This window comes from Poecilia mexicana, unplaced genomic scaffold (assembly GCF_051168715.1).
Source record: "Poecilia mexicana isolate PSO_F unplaced genomic scaffold, ASM5116871v1 scaffold_21, whole genome shotgun sequence".
In the NCBI taxonomy this organism is placed as follows: domain Eukaryota; kingdom Metazoa; phylum Chordata; class Actinopteri; order Cyprinodontiformes; family Poeciliidae; genus Poecilia; species Poecilia mexicana.
Window position 1 is genome coordinate 21,342,690 of NW_028263390.1, and position 22,362 is coordinate 21,365,051.

General features: G+C 37.8%; 1 protein-coding gene across 1 annotated transcript in view; it reads right to left on the reverse strand.

The window, feature by feature from the left end:
- The window catches only part of igf2r (insulin-like growth factor 2 receptor), a 43,353-nt gene that overhangs the window by 15,931 nt on the left and 5,060 nt on the right, over positions 1 to 22,362 (reverse strand). The window contains exons 3-30 of the mRNA XM_014986019.2: positions 18,810 to 18,928; positions 16,633 to 16,731; positions 15,517 to 15,652; positions 14,146 to 14,257; positions 13,870 to 13,978; positions 12,720 to 12,879; positions 11,450 to 11,639; positions 10,580 to 10,683; positions 10,253 to 10,417; positions 9,607 to 9,750; positions 8,570 to 8,722; positions 8,327 to 8,464; positions 7,295 to 7,445; positions 7,052 to 7,220; positions 6,863 to 6,978; positions 5,813 to 5,972; positions 5,047 to 5,223; positions 4,867 to 4,962; positions 4,663 to 4,764; positions 3,951 to 4,113; positions 3,341 to 3,517; positions 3,052 to 3,192; positions 2,786 to 2,964; positions 2,273 to 2,360; positions 1,987 to 2,184; positions 1,780 to 1,910; positions 917 to 1,020; positions 21 to 154 (exon numbers count right to left, since the gene is read on the reverse strand). Coding sequence (XP_014841505.2) covers positions 21 to 154; positions 917 to 1,020; positions 1,780 to 1,910; positions 1,987 to 2,184; positions 2,273 to 2,360; positions 2,786 to 2,964; positions 3,052 to 3,192; positions 3,341 to 3,517; positions 3,951 to 4,113; positions 4,663 to 4,764; positions 4,867 to 4,962; positions 5,047 to 5,223; positions 5,813 to 5,972; positions 6,863 to 6,978; positions 7,052 to 7,220; positions 7,295 to 7,445; positions 8,327 to 8,464; positions 8,570 to 8,722; positions 9,607 to 9,750; positions 10,253 to 10,417; positions 10,580 to 10,683; positions 11,450 to 11,639; positions 12,720 to 12,879; positions 13,870 to 13,978; positions 14,146 to 14,257; positions 15,517 to 15,652; positions 16,633 to 16,731; positions 18,810 to 18,928 — 3,915 coding nt within the window. The remainder of the gene's footprint in view (positions 1 to 20; positions 155 to 916; positions 1,021 to 1,779; positions 1,911 to 1,986; positions 2,185 to 2,272; positions 2,361 to 2,785; positions 2,965 to 3,051; positions 3,193 to 3,340; positions 3,518 to 3,950; positions 4,114 to 4,662; positions 4,765 to 4,866; positions 4,963 to 5,046; positions 5,224 to 5,812; positions 5,973 to 6,862; positions 6,979 to 7,051; positions 7,221 to 7,294; positions 7,446 to 8,326; positions 8,465 to 8,569; positions 8,723 to 9,606; positions 9,751 to 10,252; positions 10,418 to 10,579; positions 10,684 to 11,449; positions 11,640 to 12,719; positions 12,880 to 13,869; positions 13,979 to 14,145; positions 14,258 to 15,516; positions 15,653 to 16,632; positions 16,732 to 18,809; positions 18,929 to 22,362) is intronic.

Genomic DNA, 22,362 nt, shown 5'->3' on the forward strand with positions numbered 1-22,362 from the left:
GCTTTCAGAGTCATACGGACCTCCCTGCTGCACCAGCGACCTGCAGACGTTGATGTAGAAAATTTTCCTTGGGTCTTGAGTCGAGACGTCCACCTCCCAGTTCTGAGAGTCCAAAGCCAGAGGGGAAAGGTCGTAGGAGTGGCCCTGACCGTCGCTGAGGATAAAATGAGACAAAAAGATGCAAAATTTTACGTTTTTGGCTTTAAGTCACTTACTTATTTTGGCATCAAGATCTAAAGTATTTGATTTTTCTTCAAAAAATTAATTATTGAAAAACTCGCTGTTTAAGTCAAGGAAAGAAAAAAAAGTTAAAATGTTTGGAGCTCAAACATGAAGTTGGAAAAACTTTAAAAATATATATATTTAAGCCTATTTAATCCTTTTTAAATAATTAAATCAATTAAATGACTAAATAAATACATATACACCTCCAAAAATGATCAATTTTATATTTTCAAAATATTGTAATTTTTTTGTATTACTTTATTTTTCAACTAAAATCATTTTTAAAAAATTATATTTTCAAAAATTATCTCCTTATTTATATTAATGAAATAACTTTTTCCCCAAAACATTTTTTTTTTTGTAAATTTAAAAAAAAAATTTTTGTTAAATTTTTTTTATGTAGAACCAACACGAAGAAAATTAGTTTCATCTGTTCGCTAAGAGTGATATAATCTTTAACAGTCCTCTTTTCAGTTCACTATATTACTACACTGCCAGAGTTTTATCCACTTATATTTAAAAATATAACTTTTGTTCCACTGCAACAGGAAAAAGGGAAAAATAATCCTATTTTAGTCACAGCCCAGCTAATTTATGCCCCCTAGTGGACGATCCTGTCATTTCAGATTATCCCGGTTTCATCACCATGTGCCGACACCGATGAGGCAGAATGCGTTTCATGCATGTTTACTTGTAGGAGCAGCTGGTGGTTTTGACCGGGATGCAGGCCAGCGCAGTGGGCCAGCTGAACAGGTAGGTGCAGTCCGGAGTCTCCTTCATGAACTCTGGTACTCCCTGGAGACGGAAAATCCCAAACACACGTTTTTAAGTATTTAAAGCAAAAATGTAACAATCATAAATGAATCCTAGCACATAATTAAACAGAATAAATATTAGAGCTGCAACTAACAATTATTTTAGTAACTGAGTATTCTGATGATTAATAAATTAATTAATCGGATAAAAAAAATTGGCCACACTACAGATTGCTTATTTAACCACTTAATCCTTTTTTATACAATATTGGAAATTAATTAAAAGATGCAAACAAATATTTAAATCCTTTAGTAAATAAGATAATTAACATTTATTACCTAAAACGCAGTAACACAGTAATACCTCAGTGAACACAGCAAAAAATCTTTCCAACATCAACATATGAAAAGCCCAACTCTTTCTGCTTGACTTATCAATGCAGTGTACAGCTGATCTGTTTATCATTTAAATTAATAAATCAATAATTGGATAGATAAAGATTTTTTTTAATATTTACAGAATTTGAACCAGATAAAGCTCAAACTATGACAGCTACGGAGTTCAGGATAGAACATTTTTACAGACAAAATGTTTCGTTTTTATCTTAAATGCAAAAATGTGTGTATTTTTTGTACAGTTTTGTATTAATTGCTGCTCTGAGTGTGTCGTTCTTTCAGCAAACGGCATTTTTAACTGGAAGTGTTACATTCCAGTTAATTAATCGATTACTAAATTAGCTGACGATTAATCAGATTAATCATTTTCATCCACAATGTTCCCAGAACTGGTGACACCTACTGGATGCTTGTCAGGGTTGCAGGAGAAGCTGATGACTGTGGATCTATTATAGATTTTATGGCAGACATCCCCACTGGTGTAGTTCAGGAGGATCTGATCCCCGACGAAACTCAACTTCTGGTTGGACAGTCCTACAGAACCAAACACAAGAGGTTAGAGGAAAAACTATGATCAGAAAAGAATCGGAATACATCAACACGTCCTTACCAGCGACCTTCTGAGTTTTTCCAGCCACCTGGCAGGACGACACTCCGCCTTTGGCGGAGCAGACATTTTTCTGCAGTGGGCTGCAAACCGACAGGTGGTAAATGTACTTGTCACCAGTGACGGCAAAATCTCTGTCCTTCAGGGAGCTGAAGTCAAACTCATAGCCGCTCTTGGAGTCACGAACTCGACAGTTATCCCCTGCAAAGAAAAGACGATTCTTGCTTCAAGTTTTGTAAATCCTTTGGATTGAAAACATCTGAATGTTGGAAGGTAAACCTGGTTTTACCTTGAACCTTCCTGATGGGGCAGGCCTCCGACGTCCTCCAGCGGAAGATGTATTCACAGCCGTCTAGACTGTCGAACACAGGGGAGCCCTGGAAGAAAACAGCCATGCATCAAGCAAAGCTACATGATCGGCTTGGTTTTCTGCAGAGGTATGTGGTAATTTATTCAACAATATTCACTCAAATTAAAGATGCTGAATTGAATTTTCTAGGAGAAAAAATGCCAAATTTTCTACTACAATAGCCCCGCGTCTATTCACGGATTTAACTAACTGTGCATTGTTTGTGGACTCTTCACTCAGATCCTTCAAACTAGCCAGAAGCAATTAGCAAACACCCGGTGGAACTAAACATCAGCTGAGATTATTACAGGAACTACTTCTCAGTGAAATGCGTTAAAAGGTTAGTAAAGGAGCCACGTTGTGAGGACTTCCTGAAGGCAGTTTCAGGAAGACTAAGAGTTTTTAAAGAGACAGTACTGTATTCCCACTCTCACTGGAGCTGGAAAGACTCACCGGACTGTCGTCACATTGCAGTATGATGCGCGTTGAGTAAGTGGACGAACTGCCACACTTGTCTCCGTTCTGGTACACGATGCTGATGGAGCCGTCCTCCGCCACCTGCGGGCTGGACTGCATGTATCCCAGGTTGAGACCTTTCCCACTAATCACACCGCAAGCTCCGAGAGGACCCACTGAGGAGGAGGTTTACGAGAAAAAGGTTTGAAATCAAAGGCTAAAGATGGAAAATGGAGGGAAGCAGAATGTCCTGCTGTCCTAACCTGGACATTTGTCCACAGTCGGGAGCGGCTTGCAGACGTTTATGTAGAATCTGCGCGACTGGCCGGCGTCCGTTGGGATCCACGGAGAGTCGTCCTCATCTCGGGCCAGGTGGCTCAGATCATACTCATTTCCACGGGAATCTGAAAAACAATCGAGTTAATCAAATTAATCGTGATTAATCAATTATTGAATTCATTGTCCACTAATTTAGCAATCGATTTATTGGAGCAGCCAATTTAGACGTGAGCCTTCAAACCAGTAAGGAATAAAGTGTGTCGGCGCTCCTACCAGCGATGGTGCAGTCAACCGCAGCAGGGACGCAGGCCAGCGCGGTGGAGAACTCAAACAGGACGTTATGAACCACATGGGAGGCTAAAGAGCTCATTTCCTCATGAACGTGCGTTATTGAGCCCGGGTGAGAGTTTGGGTCGCACACAAAGTTAACGATGAACGTGTCTCTGGTTCCTGGAGAAAACGGCAACAAGAAAAACTCATAAGAATTTTAACACTACAAATCATGGAGCTTCTTAAAATGTTTTTCCACATTTCTTATGTTTCCCTGGCCTCCTGTTCGACTACAAACGGGAAACCAGTCAGCCACAAGGCAGCAGCTTTTCTGCTGTTCGGTGTGTTGGTGCTTCCTTAGCAATGAGAATTTGTTCTCAACCATCTTACCTGATGAAATAAAGGTTTAAAAAATAAAACTCAATAAAAAAACAACACATTTAGGACTCCAGATGTGCTGAAATCAACTAAATAACTTTGAATTTTGCTGGTTTGAGTATTTTAGAAAATGCTGAGTAACCAGAATCATTTGTGAAATTAAAACTAAAATCCAGTTTTTAATTAATTACCATTATTTTACATCTATCATAAAGATAAAACATGTTTTCAGTACCTGTTTGCTCATCCAGCCGCCCCCTGTAGGTCAGCTGTAGTTCGCCGTTAGTGGAGTATTTCAGTGTCTTCTGCAACCCCACTGGGGATACCGGCTGCCCGTTGTCCAGCTCACAGCCACCCATTCCCGACCCGCATCCCGGGGCGTCTGCGCAGATGTTCAGCTGCAGACAGGAGGCATGTGACTCCTGGATACATCTCATAATAAAGGAAGTGTAGTTTGCTTTCTTACATTTAAGTGAGGGAAGACAAAATAAGGAAAAACTAACAAAAAAAATTAAACTTTCTATTATCAAATGAATTCCTGGATTGTTTTAAAATGATCTAGAAGATCCTGCACTGTGACAAACATTTAAATGACGCATCAGAAGCTGTGTTTTCATTACAAATATGCTCAAAGCTTTGTCTATATCCTAATGTGAAAAACAATTTTGCAACTGATGTGTTTTCATTAAATAAGAAATGGAACTAAAATCACAAGTGAATAAGTTATTAAAGTTATCTTCTTTGTTGTCTTCTTTGTGGTTTGCGCCAGCGGCAACATCCTGCTGTTGATCATGTGACTCCATTGGAGGTTAGCAAAATAAACTGAACAAAAGAAAATCCCCTTACCCTAGCTTCAACAATTAAATCAGTGTGTTTCCGTAAAGCAATTTTTGAAATGTGAAATTGAGCAACAGAAACATTGCTAGTTTCACCAGTCAGTGTTTTACCAGGAAGTCTTTGCCGTTAGCAGTTGTCCGGTATCCGTCCTTAGAGGCCAAAAGCTGGAGGTTGTACTTGAAATTTGAGTCAGGGTCCACAATCGCACAAGTCTGAAAAATACCAGCAATCAACATCTTTCAACATTTTACCTTCAAGTGAAAAGGTGATCTTTGCTGCAGGTGTGAAAACGAGGAGGATGTGGGACAACATACGTTATTCTCGACGGTCTGGATGGCGCAGGCTGCTTTGGTCTCCCAAATAAAGATGGCAGTGCAGTTCTGGTTTAACTCAAACTGCGGCGACTTGACCTTCAGAGTGAGCAGCAGAAACACGATCACATCCAGCTTCATGGAGAACATCCACAGGTCGGTTTTATGACAGACTGGACTTACTATGGCTCCTCTGTGGCAGACCAGGTGGATGAGCGTCGTGTAGGACAGTTTCTGGCCCTCCGACATGCAGACAGAACCGTCTGTGAACTCCAGCAGCAGTCGGTCCCGGGCCTCGATGATCGGCCCTCTCTTGGACTTCCCCATGTTGCTGACGGACACCACTTCCTTTGGCGAGCCCTGAAGGCGAAACACGATTAACAAAAGGCTACGATGCTCAGCTGCAGTGGGGAAACTTGCGCTGATGCACCAGAAGCAGAGCTAATGCTTACTGACTTTAGAAACATTTAACTTAGTTTAACGCACTTAGCTTCCCCTAAATAACTTTTTCCAGAATATTTCTAAAGCTCTAAAAATGAAATTGCTGCTTGAGGGTTGTCGTCTTTCAAAGACAAATATAATTCGAGCTCAAGTTAGCGCATTAGCTTATGCTAAATCAGTCACTGTTAGGATTATTTTTAGTATTTTCTCCACTTTTTATTCAATGACCTAAATAGTAGACAATTATTACAATAATCAATTAATCAGCCTGACAATAAATATGAAAGAATTTGATTAAATGTAGTTACTGTGTGCAGTTTAGTGACACAAATCATTTATGAAAGGATATTAAAAATGGGAATATTTTTCAAATGCATTTTTTGTGTTTTTACTTTAAAAAAGTAATGAATAGTACTTATGAACACTTTTATCACTATACTACCACAAAATATTGTAGTAAAACTCCAAGTTTTACTAATATTTGGTGAAGAAAAAGGTGAATTCAGACCTTTTCTGTTATGTACTTCATCTGGCAGACCGACGCGTCCTGGTCACATCCTGGAACGGGAACGACGGGCCGACAGACGTTGATGTAATACTTCCTCTGACTGGAGACGTCGGTCATATCCATCGCCACCCAGTTGTTGGCTGAGGTGGAGCGCGACAAACTGGAGGCAGAAGAAGAAGAAGAAATCAGGAAGTTGAGGAGGACAAACTGCAAAAACATAAAATCTTACAGAGTAATATCGGTCTAGTTACTAGAGCAAATATGTTATTACACTTGAAATAAGGCAAAATCAACTTACAAGTAACAATACAGTGAGTTTTAAGAGTTTGTTTTAAGTCAATAATTACTTCATATTGATAAAAACTTTCTTATAACAAGATATTTTTAACTTATAACAAGACATTTTTCCAATTCAAGTGTGCTTAGGAATTTGAAACTACACCAGAAATACTTGGTAAGATTTTGCATTTTTTGCAGTGACAGTTTTGGAGTCATTTTATATTCAAGCAACAAAATGAAAACACATATTTTAAAACATTTTTTACAATGAAATCAGATCAGATACAGAATTGCCGTTTATATTTAATTTTTATTTGCAAAATATAGAGAAATTTATATTGCATGTTTATATGTATGTTGTTTTGTTTGTTTATTTTGGATACATCTCAGTTTCAGCGTTAAAAGTTCATTAGAATTTAAAGTTTATTGATCTTTGAGAATGTGTTCTTCCATTATGTTACTTGAAAATGGTATAAAACAACAATATTGTTAATCGCAATAACTTCTGGGACAATTTATCATCTAGAAAACTTTGCTACCGTGACAGACCTGCGGCGAACAAAATCATCATTAAGGAAGGCATCAAACTTTCTTTTTTAGGGAAAAAAAAGAAAAAATCTGCTCTACTAGCAGCTGTAAACAGTCTCTTCATTCCCTTAATTACATCTACCAGCTTCCCAACACTAAAGAAAAAACCCAACAAATGTTGTGATGATTTCGTCAAAGTGCTGTAATTAATGCTAGCTTTACATTTAAAAACTAAAGCGTTACCTGGACAGGTCATACTGGTCCAGCGTGATGGGATCCGTCACCAAACACTCGTGAGGTCGCTGAGGACAGGCGTAGGATGTGTACCAGCGGAAGTTATAGGTGAAGTTATCTTCCACCTGCATTCAGAAAGTGTGAATCAACAACATGCAGAAAGAGTTTGAAGGACGTCAGAAGAAGGAGGAATCTTACCTGGAACTCTGGGCTTCCTGCTCCTGCCTCGGGGTCGCACAGGAAGGAGATGAGTGTGGATCTGAGGGTGTGGTTCGCATTGTTGTACTGGGAGCCTTTGCTGTAGGTCAACTGGATCAGGCCGTCGTAGTAGGACAGGAGGGAGTTCGCCTCCCCGAGACTCCAGGAGCTGAAAGCAGGAACAGATGGGAGTTAATCCTGGAGGTTTGGATTGAGTGCAGAGATTTGGAGGTGGAGGTTCACCTCTGTTCCACTTGGCACGCTCCGGCCTTCTCAGGACACGCGGCGGCTTTGACTGGACCGCAGACGTTGATGTAGTAGTCGTATCCGCCGCTGGTCATGTTGTAGTAGCCGCCGTTGGGCTTGGTGAGAGGAGACAAGTCGAAGGAGAAACCTGTGGATGCAGTTGGAGAGAAGAGGATTAAAAACTGAAGGAGGAATAAAGGAAACTTGAACCAGGTGAGGTTTTATTAGTACGGAATGAAAGTAAAATCTACAAAACACAATGTCCAGATTAAAGAAATCTCCATAAATCGCATTTTTAACGATACAGGTTGCAAAGCATCTTTTATTCATGTTTTTCTTTGCATATTCTTCCTTTTTTTAAATGAACAAATAAATTGAAAATTAAATGAAGCGTATATAAATGTAAATAATTCTCCTTGTGGAAACTGAGATAATTCACATCATTTTTAAGCGAATTTGAACAATATTGACATTCTGAGTTGAAAGGTGCATTATCACCAGTAGGTGGTGGTAATCCACACCAAATAGCTTCTTCCTGAGTTAATAACTGCAAGAAGAAGACTATAATGACTTCACATCAAAATGCTTCTTCTGTGATAATAAACGTGATGCGCTGCTCCCAGCAGCCACTGGCTGGGGGATCCAATTAATTCACAAGGTTCACAAATTGATATTTTATTGAAAAAACTTTTCTCTGGCACCAATGAAGCAACATATTTATCCTCCCCTTGTTTCTCTTTTTGGATTATAAATAAGCAGCTAATAAATGATGCCGTCATCTAAAATGTCTGAGAATTAGCCTAAAATTCCTGGAGTCTTTTCAACTTAAACATTAACTGGTTGAAGAATAATGAGGCTCCAGACTATAAAAAAGCCAAATATGTAAAAATCCCTTTTAGATCATTTTTGATTTCTGATGAAGCTGATTGAGGAAACAAAGGCAGCCAAAATAAAAAGCTAAATATGTTTTTGTTTCTCATGCTGGGGTAGTTTAGCATGAACTATTGGAGACTTGTGTTGGTGTCGTACCAGCCTGGGGGTCCTCCACCATGCAGTCGTGTCCTTTTGTTTTGGACAAGACGCAGGCAGCAGCGGTGTACCACTCCACCTCATAAAGACATTTATCAGGGGAAACGCTGCGAAGCATGGGAGGTCTCTCAAGATGGCCTGCAGGACGTGCAGGAAGGAGGAAAAAGAAGGTTATCGAATTAAAAAAAGATGCTAAAGAAACAAACAGAGAATATGGCAGTGAAATCCTGTGGTGTATTTCACCTGGTTTGCATTTGAGAGTCAGTATAGTTTGGGTCGTCTTCCTGTTTCCACAAGGCGCTCCTTCAGTGTACATCAGTCTGATGTCACTTCCCTGTTTAGTGATCCGGGGAGGAGAGAGGAAGCTGCCCAGGTTGATGGTTTTATTATTTTTATCTGAATCATAAAGAAACAAAGAGATGATTAGATAAATGACCCGTCATATGCAGCATAAATTATAATGATACACTGCAAAAACGCAATATCTTACCAACTATCTTTGGTCTAGTTTCTAGTGCAAATATCTTGGTACACTTGAAATAAGACAAAACTAGCTTAGAAGTAACATTTCAGCAAGAAATGGGAGCTTGTTTTAAGTCAATAATTCCTTAATATTGATGAAAAGGTTCCAGTTCCACCAGCAGATTATTTCACTTATAACATGGGAAGTATTATTTTTCAGGCATCTAATTTCATAGCACAATCAAGTCGCCTAAAAATGCTGCATCAAATGTGACTTAAGACATTTGACTCCGTAGTTTAATGCCTTGAAATTGGGCTTCTGTCTCTTTAAAACTCTGCATTCATGAAGTCATCACAACATGGCTCCTCCATTAACCCTTTAACAACGTTTTCACCAGCTTTGCTCTGAGAAGTAGCTCCTACAATGAGCTCAGCAGTTGCGTAGCTGCTAATTGCTGCTGGCTAGTCTGAAGGAGCTGAGTGAGGGAGCGCTGGTCTGGGAAACTGCAGCTCAGAGGAGGAGCTGCGCCTCGAAGGCGGGGCTAAGTCCACACAGGCGTTTTGCACAGCTGAATGGTTACCATGGAGACTAAAGCATTTCTCAAACATGCATGAAATAATCAAAGCAACACTCCAGGTTTGTTTTTGATGAGGGAATAACATTATAACATGATGTAAATCTCAGAATCGGCACTCTGAGATCTCTTATGTTGCTGAAAAGTTACTTGTACTGAGATATTTACAGTGGAAACCAAAATCACTTGGAAAGATTTTGTGCTTTTGCAGTGTAATATTTAGGATTCCTGTGGACGTCTTACCCACAGCGCAGAAGGAGGCGTCATCTGGGCAGCCGGCAGCTCCTCCTCTCCTCAGGACTTTGTGGCAGATGTTCAGGAAGTAATGCGTGTCCGGTTTGGTGGCTCGGCCGTCCACTACCACCCAGTTCTCACCGTCCATCGACTCTGAAGCAGAACAGAGAAAAAGACAAAAGATCAAGACAAACATGAATGGTTCCAGGTTTCTCAAAGTTCTTTTTAGTTCAGAACTATGAAGCGATAAATTTGTTTTTTTCCCCATCAACGGACTCCTTGGGTTTCCATGATTCTGAGAGATGTCAGCGTGCCTAGAGTGGCCATCTTGTTTGGACTTTGAATTCAAGTCAACTCTATGATGGAATATTAGAGACGAGCTACGACTTTGTGGAATATCGTCCCTGGAAATTGAGCTGTTAGCATGTTAGCTGTCACACAGCAACAGTTTCCAGTCAGAAGCGTCTTCAGATTTGTTGCAGCACTGACTGCTAGTGGATCACCGTCCACAGAAATACTTGGATGACATCAAATGAAATAATACTAAAATAGCGAAAATTATTTAAAAACTCAGTGGAAGGATTAATTGAGGAAAAATAATTGCTGGTTGGATTAATCAGAGGCGGATTTAAATAAGATATAAGGAGGAACTCACCGGGATATCTCGTAAGGCGTGAGAGGTCGTAGTGTTTCCTGCCGTCTCTGACCTGACACAGCAGGTCCTCCTTCTCCTTGACGCAGGCGAACGCCGTGTCCCAGTTAAAGTAATATGTACAGTCCGTCTCCCCGGCGAAAACCGGACTCCCATGTCCGTTGTTTGCTGTAAAACACAAAGAGAAAAAAATAAAATCACTTTATGACATGATTTGTCATTCACCTTCGAACTGCACCTTGTTTTCTGATCAGTCTTAAAGCTATAAAAGCAGTAAATGCTCAAAAAATGTTATCATGTTACAGAAATGTTCAAAAATGTCCAACTCACCTGCGGTTTTGTTGCATTGGAAGTTGATGATGGTCATTCTCTGGAAGCCAGAGGAGCATTTATCTCCACCTGGATAAATCAGACTGAGGTCTCCATCTGAATACCTGCAGAGGAGAAAATAACAGTTTAATAAATATTAACTGAGTACAAAACATTTAGATTCTGCAGATTCATTAAAGCTGTTGCACCTTTTTATTTTCATACAAATCCAATTCTCAGGTTTTTCAAATTCAGGCCAGAGTTTCCTCTTAATTTGTGATGAAACATCAGATTGTGACAAGTTTACAGGCCACATGTACTTTAAAAAGCAAACCTGAAGCTATCAAAGGTACCAATGGATATTTTATTACTTATAATTTGGGCTGAGCGGTAAATAAATCTTATTGATTAATCAAATTGTATTGTCTTATTGAAAAATCTGTATTTTTTTTCACCAAAACAATGATTGGGTTTCTACAGTTCAGAGTGATGTTAGATGTTTTCTGTATCATTTTTGTTGTCGTTGCTCTACTTTAATTTTTTTTTTTTTTAGGAAAAATGTGAGGGGAAAAATAGTTTTAATGTTTTTTTTTAATGAGATATAATATTGCCCACTTATGATCAATAATATAGACAATAATATCAATCAAGTTTAAATTTATAGCACATTTCAAGTCAGTTCAAAGTATTTTACATCGTGAAAACAAAAACATCATAAACCTGTCAGGAATTGTATTTTATCAAATAATAAACATTTGGTTCTCTGTAAAAAACTAACATTTAATCAGATATGAAACATTAAGTGTCACATTATGAATAAATAAGCTGAGATTATATCTATATTTGATTAAATCTAAAGAGCAGAAACCGGCACACAGAGACAAACATTACCGTAGCGTCTGGTTCTGGAACCTTCCGGCCACTTTAGAGCTGCTTCCGGACTTCTTCACCTGGCAGGACGAGGCCGAATGGTCGCTGCCACACACATCAATGAAGACGCTCCCACACACGTTCAGGTAGTACAGGTAGCTCTCAGAGGCTTCACCGGACGGAGACGGGACGAAGTAGGGCCCCTCTGAGGCTGAACGCACAAAACCAACAACATGTCTGCAAAACTCATGAAAAAAGATGATCTGACTGGGTTTACGTTGGTGTTAAAATATAAATATATATACGTTTGTTTGAAAACTACATAGAAATTATAATTTTTATGAGCTGAAATGATTTAAAGTTTCTTTTTGCATTGCTTTTTTCAGAAAGTCAACAAGATTTTTTTAAATTGTTTAATGTTAAAAAACATTAAAATAAATTCATTTCCAGGCTTCATTCAAGCACATTTCAATCTGCTTCTATGCTTTTTTAAATTATTTTATTTCTTTTTTGTGCATCTGTGCTATACATTGTTTTTTATTTTTGCAAAAGAAAACTGCTGTCAAAGATGCAACATTTGGGTTTGAAATTCAGACATTTTCATTGAAACCGTTTCTAAACACCTGAGGCTTTGTCATTAAAAATTAAGTTACCAGCTGAATGAATCACCTTTTAGTTTTAATTTAAATGAACAGATTTTAAATAAATTTAGCTTATTTTAATCAGTAAAATTGAATAAATGACAAAATGACATAAAAACAGGAAGCTTAAGAATAAAGATATCATTTAAATGAGAATTTAAAAAGACTGTTTTGAGCCAAAAGCTACAACATCTGATCTGAGTTTGATTTTATAAACTGAGAAAAACATTTTTTAGTTAGTAATACTGGACAAAAATACCATACATTTATCCAACAATCAATCGATTACAGATCGAAAACAATCAGATTTCATTAAGCGCTTCGAAGCTCAAACCATTTTTGGTGTAAAGATGCATCATAACAGCAGGTTTGCCTCCATATTCTCAAAGATGTTTACATTTCCAGACACCCAGAAGTTTTAAAATAAAAGTAAAACTTTTCGTTGGTGAAAGATGGATGGAATGTCTCTATATTCATTTGTTTTTAAAAAAGAAATTCAGAGTTTTTATGGTTTTTCAATTTGTACCTGCAGATCATTTTCTCTTTAGTGATCATCGTTGCTTGGATGTTCATATTGATATATTGTAAATTTAAACTGGTGGATTTGAATAATAAAACATGGGATTAAAAAAGCTCGTGTTTAGACTTACTGCTGTGGGTGAGAGGTGAAAGGTCGATGGAGATGTCGTGCTGTTCGCTCGTCAGTTTGCAGGTGTGACTCTCCAGGTAGTCTCTGTGACAGGCGTACTCAGTCACCCACTCCACCTCGTAACGACAGTTTGACTCGGCCACCATCTTAGGGACGCTGCCCTGAAATGAGAACAATCAGGAGTTACCTGGAAGCAGAGGAGGGAAAAGTTCCCAAAAATGACACTCAAGTAAGAGTAAAAAGTATTTATCCAAGAAATTATTGGAGTAAAAAGGTATTGGTAAAAAGGCAACTAAAGTTACTGAGTAACTGATCAGATTATGAATCATTTAATATTTAAAAATTATATCACATGGAGCAAAATATTTACGTGGAAAATTTGGCATTTTACAGTTCACACTGCAAAAAAAGAGAATCTTAATTTTAGTCTAGTTTTTGGTACAAATATCTTAGTACACTTGAAATAAGACAAACTAACTTCCAGGTAACTTTTCAGCAAGATATATGAGCCAATGATTAATTAATGTTGACGAAAACGTCCTAATTCCAATGGCAGATTATTTCACTTATAACAAGACATTTTTCCAATTTTACAAGTGAAAAAAAATCTGCCAGTGAAACGAGTCGTTTCTCATCAATATTAATAAGTTATTGACATGAAACAAGCTCTTACATATCACTGAAACATTACCTGTAACTTAGTTTTGTGTTATTTTAAGTGTACTAAAATAACACAGTTAATTTCTGCACTAGAAATTAAAACAAAAGTACTTAGTAAGATGTTTTTGTAGTGCATAATGAAAATAATTCATATAAGTCACAGTTACAAAACAACAAAATCAGGCAAAAGAAAATTTTCCAAATCAATTTCTTTCAGTATAAAACTTACGAAACTTTAACAATAACTGCAGTGAAGTTACTTAGAGTAGGGAGAGTATTCAGAAATGTTACTCATGTAAGAGTAGCAACACTTCAGAATAAAGTTACACAAGTAAAAATACTCCTAAAACTAAGTTTTTTCCAAAACATTAGTACCCAGCTAATGCCTGGAAGCTGAAAAGCTAAACCTGAGAACCAGATGAGTCGATGGGTTAGCAGTGTTAGCAGCATTAGCAGCATTAGCAGCATTAGCAGCTAGCTGTGGGACTTACGGGATGGCGGCTTGAAGGACAGATGAAAGTGATGTTGACAGTCGGCCGGTGTTCTCCACATCTCTCTGGAGGCGTCGACTCGGCGCTTAATTCATACTGTAACCTCAAACTGGATAGAAAATTACCCAAGAAATTTAAATCAGTGTTTTTTTAAGCCGAAAACAATTAAATTGATCAACTATCTCTAAAACTTTCTGAAAAAGCAGCACAGTGGAATCGTTTCATGTTCAGTTTTAACAACAAGCAGGAGAAGAGCTGCAGTGATGAGAGACTTGCCTGTCGCTGGACACGGCCTCCAGCGGCCGGCTGGGAGCCCCCATGCTGAAGGAGCCTTGTCCGGTGACGAGGCAGGCTGCAGAGCCCTCTGGACACGACTTACCTGCAATGTCTGCAGGACAGAACAGAAGAACTGAAGTCCTACAGAGACCTGCGATAAAAATCCTACCAGCCTCGTTAATGAAACTGATCAGTTCAGCATCAGAGGGGGAAATTATTGTCTCTAAACAGGAAACTCCTGTGGCATAATTTCAAGACTAACAAAAGATAGACACATTAAAAATAAATGATTAATTAATAGTAATCTCAATATTGGGTTGTAATGATTAAGTAAATAAAAAAGTATAAGACAAACAAGCATAACATCAAACTTTCACTCAGTAAAAGAAGATAAGGAATTAAATCAAAGTACTATTTAGTGACAAAAATCTAACAATTTCAAAAGTTTATTAATATTTCTGAAATTTAAATTGAAGGTTTTTCACTTGACCTACATCAGAGGGGAACATAATGAAATCCAAACCCTCAACTTCCCATGACGGGCCATTATAGATAGAAAAAATAAAAAATTTCCATCCGAAAAATCTCAGAAATTTTCAGAAAGAGTGTCAAAATTTCAGAGAATTTGCAATAAAAAAAACTCAGAAATTTTCAGAAAGAGTGTCAAAATTTCAGAGAATTTGCAATAAAAAAATCTCAGAAATTTTCAGAAAGAGTGTCAAAATTTCAGAGAATTTGCAATAAAAAAACTCAGAAATTTTGAGGTTAGTCTCAGGAAGTTTCTAGTAACAGGTTCTGAAACGTGTACAAATATTCTTTGAGTGTTTGACCAACACTAATAATGCCACTACTTTCAGCAGCCAACATTGACACTGATTTTCTTTTTTTTTTTACAGAGAAACGTACAGATGAGGTTTAGGGCCACAGAAAAATGTAGATTTTTTTTTCCCATCAGAATTTCATCTTTAAACTTCTGAGATCAAAAGTCAGAATTCAGAGAAAAAAGTCTATTCTGAGAAAAGAAGTCACACTGTTAAGATTAAAGTCAGAATTCAGAGAAAGAAAAATCTGAATTTTTTCTTCTTCTTGTATGGCCCTAATGCTCTTCCGTAGAAACTGCTTTAAAAAGGCACGATCTTTCTAAATCTTTTTTTTTTAAAGGTTTTATTGGCTCTGGTGGCCTTTATTTGATAGTTGATAGGAAAGTGAGTAATGACAGAAGGGGAAGACATGCGGCAAAGGTCACCAGGCTGGGAATCGAACCTGCGACAGCCGCGTCGAGGACTGGGGCCTCCATATGTGGGTTGTGCTTAATCCCTGCGCCACCACAGCACACCCTGATATTTCTAAATCTAATCAGTTTTCACTCACTCAGGCTTCGGCAGATGTTGATGTAAAAGTCTAAGTCGTCGTCGTTGCCGTCGTCGACCAGGTAACCGTCCTCCACCTGGATCAGAGGGTTCAGGTCGTGCTTCTTACCGTCTGAGTCGAACACGTAGCAGGGAACCTAAACACACAGCAGGAGCGTTAATACCCCACTCAACAGAAACACAAACAGGAACTGGATTTTACATTAACGCTACAGGGAGAAAACAGGTAGGATTATTTTAGTGTTTGATTATTCTGATGATTAATAGGATAAAAACATTGGTGCATTTTGCAGATTTTTCATTCACTCACTTAAGCTTTTTATACAATGTTAAAAATACATAAGAATCAAAATATTTAAGAAAATAAACACTTTAAAGCCCAAAAAGCAATACTGCATTCCTTTAGCAAAGTCTTGATCATTTGTACAAATAATCAAGCTAAAAAAATACTACAACATGTGAAAAGCTCAGGCCTTTCTGCTTGATTTATCAATACAATGCAGGGCTGAAAAACAACAATCTGCAGATTGTTTTATTTTTTTAATAAACAGATCAATAGTTGGATAGTAAAACGTGCTTAATCTGACTTTTTTAACAGAATTTGAAGCAGGTGAAGCTAAAACAACCACTTGAGTTCTGGGTAGAACATATTTAATAACAAGGAAGTTTTTTTTTAATCTTAAATACAAAATATTTATATTTTTGTACACGTTATTTACTGTTTTTTCTGCAAACTGCCTTTTTGAGGGCACGCTCCAGCTAACAATTAATCAATTACTAAATCAGTTGACGACTATTTCCATAATCGAGTCATCACAGTTAATCACGATTAATTGTTTGAGTCCTAACTGGTTGCAAATGTTGCGGTTACATCAGTGAACTTTTAACAGAAGTTCAAAAAAAAAAAAAAAGAAGTAATTTGTGACTGAAATGCAGCGTAAATTCATTTCACGGTGACAGCATGTGACCAGCTTTCTGCTGCTCAGCACAAACAGCAGCGCTTCATGAGATGTGGAAGCTTCACTTTCTGTCAGCTGACTAATTGTTTCTGCAGAAAGATGCGGTTTCCTTTTCCACTCAGAAACCTACAAGCAGGACCTGCAGTCTGGACTCCTACCTCTTTGTGTGGTTTGAATTTGTCCTTCTTGCAGGCAGCGTAGGTCTTCCACTCAAAGTAATGAACACATTCAGACAGCGCCACAAACTCTGGGGTGCCCTGTTAGACAGAAGTGTGAAAAAAACTGTTTCGTTATAAACAAGCAGAAAACAACGTAAAGGACATCGGCTTTTTACTGAGTGGGTGACTTTTCGGAAAAATTCGTCATAAGTTTGCTGTGTGACCTAAAGTATACAGAGTTTATCTGCTTATTAAGAAAAAACATCTTTTGAGCTTTATTTTTTAATAAACTTTTTCTGTAGTTATAATTTCCAGGTAAATGTGAATATTTGAGCTCTGCAGCTCTTTGGTTGGATCCAAGCTCATCTTGACGTTTGCAAGGTTTGCCACAAACCTACCATCACAAACAAAAACACACAGTCTCCATTTTTTTCACTTCTGACACCAAAATCTTAGGTTTAGTATCGACTGATATCAAATACAGAAAAACTGCTGAATTGATTTAAAACGTTCCTTTTTTAAAAAACACATATGAATGTACTCACTTACAAACTTATTTGATAACTCTGTACCAGTACAGCTCACTTAAACACACCAATAGCTTCAGAAGCTTGGTCAAACATGCAAAAACAACTTTAATTTGTTCAATCAAAGAAGAATATCAGCAAATGCAAAATAATAAAGAAACATCATTGCATTGAAAAATTGTGCAGAATCAAACATTGAAGCCCAACAAGACAAATAAATAAATAAAATGTTGGCTAGAAAGTTTGCCAGCATAATCTTCTCTTTTTATCATTTAATTGTTCTTTTTTTTTATTGAGTTTCATTTCTTGTCAGACATAATGAACCTGCTAAGCCCCTCTTCTTCAGAAACAGAACCGATCTCATTGTGACTCGACAGGAAATGACATCACTACCAAAGCTACGGCAACTCTCCCTCTCTCTTTCACACACACATACGCACACACACAAGACCGCAGAACAGCACACACCCTCAGAATTAAAGTGATCAGATCCAAATCAGCAGACACATGTTGCTCTGCATTCATTCTATACAGAATATATACGGTCTGGAATTTGCAGGAAGAAAGAGAAAAATTACATTGTATGATTTTTAAATAATTTGCATTTTGAAGCCTGGAATAAGTGATCGATTTCATGGAGAAAAAGAAAAAACATTTTGTACAGAAACTAACAAAAAAACGTGGCAAATTCAGATTTTGCACGTTTTTGTTCTTCTATTTTGGTTTCTGCGGCTTCTAAAAACACTTATTTGGCAATAACTTATGTTTTTTTGTGTGTGAAATTTAAAAAAAACTGATTGTAACGTCACAAATCATCAGGCAATGCGCCGTTATCTAGCAACTTCAGCAAAGCCTAGCCCGTTACCTAGCAACCCAGATGGCGCTCCAGCATGTTTGGTCAGCTGGTTTTGCCACTGTATGCTCTGTACAGTGGCTGCTGTAGATGCTCAGAATTCTAGATTCTGAGCATCTAGAATTCCCTTGTTGGTTGTGCGGGAGGCCCCACTTTTGCTTTTCAAAGATGTACGGATGTATAATTGTGCGTGTTTGCTGCCATTTTCATGTGCAAACGTTGAGATGGAGGCGTAATATAATAATCCAACAGATTATATGGATTTAAAGTGCAACAGCTCAAATTAGGAAATGAGCAGAGAATAAAGTCTCATTATCTAAGAATGTTTTTATGCAAAAAATGTAACAAACATGTTTTGCATAGCCAATAGGAAGAGTAGGTCACCTTTAAAGTGTTTTTACACCCCAAAAATTAAAATTACTATAATCTTTAAAGGCAAAATGTTACATTTTTATCTTTTTTATCTAATTTTGCTAACCTAACCTGTTCAAGGACACATAATAAGGTTCCCTTTAAACTGAAATGCTGCAGAATTTGTGTTTGCATATCTGTAAACATATTAAAACACATGCAGGGATTTTCTTTAGGCTGCCAGAACAAAACAGCTGCGCAGAGCAGGTGTTTGCTGACGTCAGGGAACAGACGAGAATAAAACACAATACCAATCAGTCACTTCCATGTATCCTGATTATTAAACATCTCCTGTTCAGGGAGAGACCGGTCCCAGTCGGGCCGGTCGCCGTCAGGCCGGTCGCCGTCAGGCCGGTCGCCGTCAGGCCGGTCGCCGTGGGTCTTACCATGGTTTTCCCACACTGGAAGTCGATGCTGGTCTGAACCGGGTTGGTTCCTCCGGGGCAGGTGTCGGTGGTGTTGTAATCCAGCACGGTGCCGGAGAGCTTCTGCAGGGAAAGGTCACCTGCAGAGTAAATGAGGAAAGGGTCAGAACGCTGTTTTATCTGCTGAAATCATTCATTTTCCCATTAGTTTTTATCTCCAAGCAGACAGTTTGACAGATTAATGTCTCAAACTCCCAACCTCCACGTTTATTTTGACTGCAGGGTCAGTTTTCATTTTTCATGTCAATACTCGACCGGAAAGGAAAAACTGCCTGCTGTGGGAAAAGCTCAGTGCTGCCTGGATCTGAGTTTTAAAAACTGGCAGCAGGCCAGGGATTAAAAATAAATAAATATATTTGATATTTATTGGCTGCAAAGAATTTACAGACTGGTAAAAAGAAACCTGGAACACCTGAGCTTCATATGAGAGAAACCAAATGTTTTTCCTTGTGACTGAGTGAATATTTTGAGTGATTTTATGTTTGTGTGAACTCTGGGTCAAGATAGGCTGCTATCACAAGACAACAATCAAAGCAATGTAACCGAGCAACCAGATGACCGACAAACCTACAAACTACAGGAGATAAGGAAGAGCAGTCGGCCTCTCCACGGAGAATCTGAAACCTAATTTATCAACCCACCATATGTTATTATTAATATGTAACAATTTCAGGCATTTTTTAATATTCTGGTATCAGTTCAGTAAGAAAAACTGGACCTTTATTGCTTTATTTTAAAAGATTGTAATGAATTTAATATTTCCACATTGTTAATATCTAACTTTGCTGACATTCTTCTGTTACATTCTGGACCTAAATTCAATCAGTCAAGTTTATTGGTGTAGATTAGAACATTTCAGCAACCAGGCAGATCAAAGTGCTTTACATGATAAAAAAAAATAAAATGTGAAAACAAATATTTCATAATGTCCAAGCTGAATAATTATAGTGATGAAGTAAAATTGTTTAATATTTGAATGCAAACAGAATTATTTTGTAAGAAAGATTGAATTAAAAATACACCAAAAACTACATCCTTTGCAGAAAACGAGGAAGGTGCAACAAGATCACATCTAATGTGGAAGAAACACGACGCAAAAGTGATTAAAAGGTAAACAGAAAACCAGCTGGGAGAAATGAAATCATTTCCTATTCAGCCTGTTTGTTTTTGGAACGTTTTCTTTTTTAAAGCACAGCTACAGAAAAGGTTGCAACACGTTTTACAGAAACTGTTTGGCATGTTTCGACCTGAGGGTATAAAACATGTAGCTTAAAGTCTCTGTGTGGATTTTACTTCCCTGAGTTCTGAGAAAAGTCACGTGCTTCCTTGAACTCACTGTTAGTTTAACTTCTCTAATTTAGCCTTTGGAATACAATGAGTCAGATAATTTAGCGGCTAATCATAGTAAAGTGCTGAGCAGATAAAGCCTCAAGCTAGCAGCGCCATGTCTGTGTGAGCTGCTGATGCGTTCAGGGGTCATGTGAGAAGTCAGTCACAATTATTTAACTCCAAATCATCTGACCTCTCTGCTGCTTGGTCACCACTTACTCATTCTTCCTCTTTACATAAGAGCACTTCCTCAATGCACTAAAGTAAAGCTATAATAAAAACCAACAACTGCACAAGTTTTCACTTGTTTTTAAACGTGTGTTGTCTTTAAAGCTACACGGCTCCTTGTTGCAGCCGGGACTCCGATACCAGATATTCAACAAGGGGACTTTTGTGACCTCCGGCTGCAGGACAAGCTGTTGTTTTAGCCTGAAATAACTCTGTCTGGCAGCCAAAGAGGTCAGCAGAAGAATAAAGGAAGTCTTAGCTGGCCTGAGAATGAGTGAGACATTAGCTACAGCTTTCTTATTTACATTTTTTTTTTTAGCTCAGATATATTTTAAAGTCAGGCAAAGAAACACTAAATCAAAGAGATTAAATTTAAATAAATAAATAACTTTATGTATCCTAAAATTAAATGCTGTCATAACTAGCTTGGCCTGACACGATACATTTACAGGACGATAAATTGTCCCAGAAATTATTGCGATAAATGATAAAATTGGTGTTTCAATACCATTTTCAAATATAAAGAAAATAGCATAATAATACAAGATCAATCAACTTTAATTTAGTAAAGAACACTCCACACTGCAACTTTAATTTATTTTAAATATAAAAAATAAAACTCAACAACCAAAAACAATAAATAAAAATAAAACAAAACAGAACTGAAACCAAAAAACAAAATATTCATCATCAGAATGGAAATCATCAAACTCATTTTAATTTGTCAACTCATAGACATTGTGGATGGAGTAGCTGTCAGTGTTGCAACTGCATCTGCAGATGCCTCTGACTGAAGACTGTCTGTGTATGACAGTCTCATGACTAACAGCTCAATATCTGAGCAGCAAAGATAATATTCCACAGAAACACACTCTGGATGACACAATCAGTTGTTAGCAATCTGCTACTCCAGCTCCTTTGCTTTTGCCACTCCTCTTTAAATCTGACTGAATGGTTAGAAAACCAAGTGAAGAGGCAGCAGAGTGGGGGAAAGGATTTTTACTCATTATGCATCTGCATCCATGAAGCCTCCTTTCCAACTCCTCTGTGATTTGAAGTCGCAATTCAGGTGTTATTGGAGCTTTACAGATGCTAATTAGCTGCTCTCAGTTGTAAAACCTTGTTGCTATGGTTACACATTATAACAACTGTCTGAAAGTTAACAAAAAAAAAGGAGGAGCAAAAATCCTCCTAGCTGCACAGGCAGAGGGAATAATTATCCAAACACAAAACACCTAAAACAAGTAAATAAATGTTTAGGAAAAGAACAAATGAGAACAAACGTAGCAGCGATGCTCCAACATGCTGCCACCATCAGTGCTGCAGTTCTAGAATAAAAAATAAATAGATTTGGATTAAGTTATCCAAACCTAACTGGCCCAGTGGGAAACAGTAAATGCCTCCTAAACTATAATTGTAGTAGTTTAGTAGTTTCACTCTTACTCAGAGTGAAACCAAAATGTAGTTCAGAGCGAAAACTGAATTAATTTTTCTAAATGGGTTCATTCATGCAACAGAAGGGGCGTAACATCCTCCTTTAGGAAGAAAGCAGGAAAAATTAAGTCAATAATTCCTGAAAACATACCAGTTCAACTAGCAGATTAATTTGCTTATAACAAGGGAACAATATCTTTTTGTAAGTAAAATAATCGGCCAGAGCAACTGAGTCTTTCATCAATATTAAGGAATTATTTACTTAAAACAAGCTGCTGACAAATATGAGGAAGAGGAGGAGGAGGAAGAGGGACTCTGCCTGTTCAGCACAGAGATCAGATCTCTGATGAAGCACCAACAAACTGATCCATACAGCATCAGATCAATAGTTCAGTCAGCAATAAAACCTCCTGTTGTCGACAGCAAGACTGAGAGCGCTGTGAGGTTGAGGCGGCATGAAAAACATAAAAACATCAGTTTTACATCACGCTCAGTGAGGAGCACAGCATGAGAAAACGCTGAA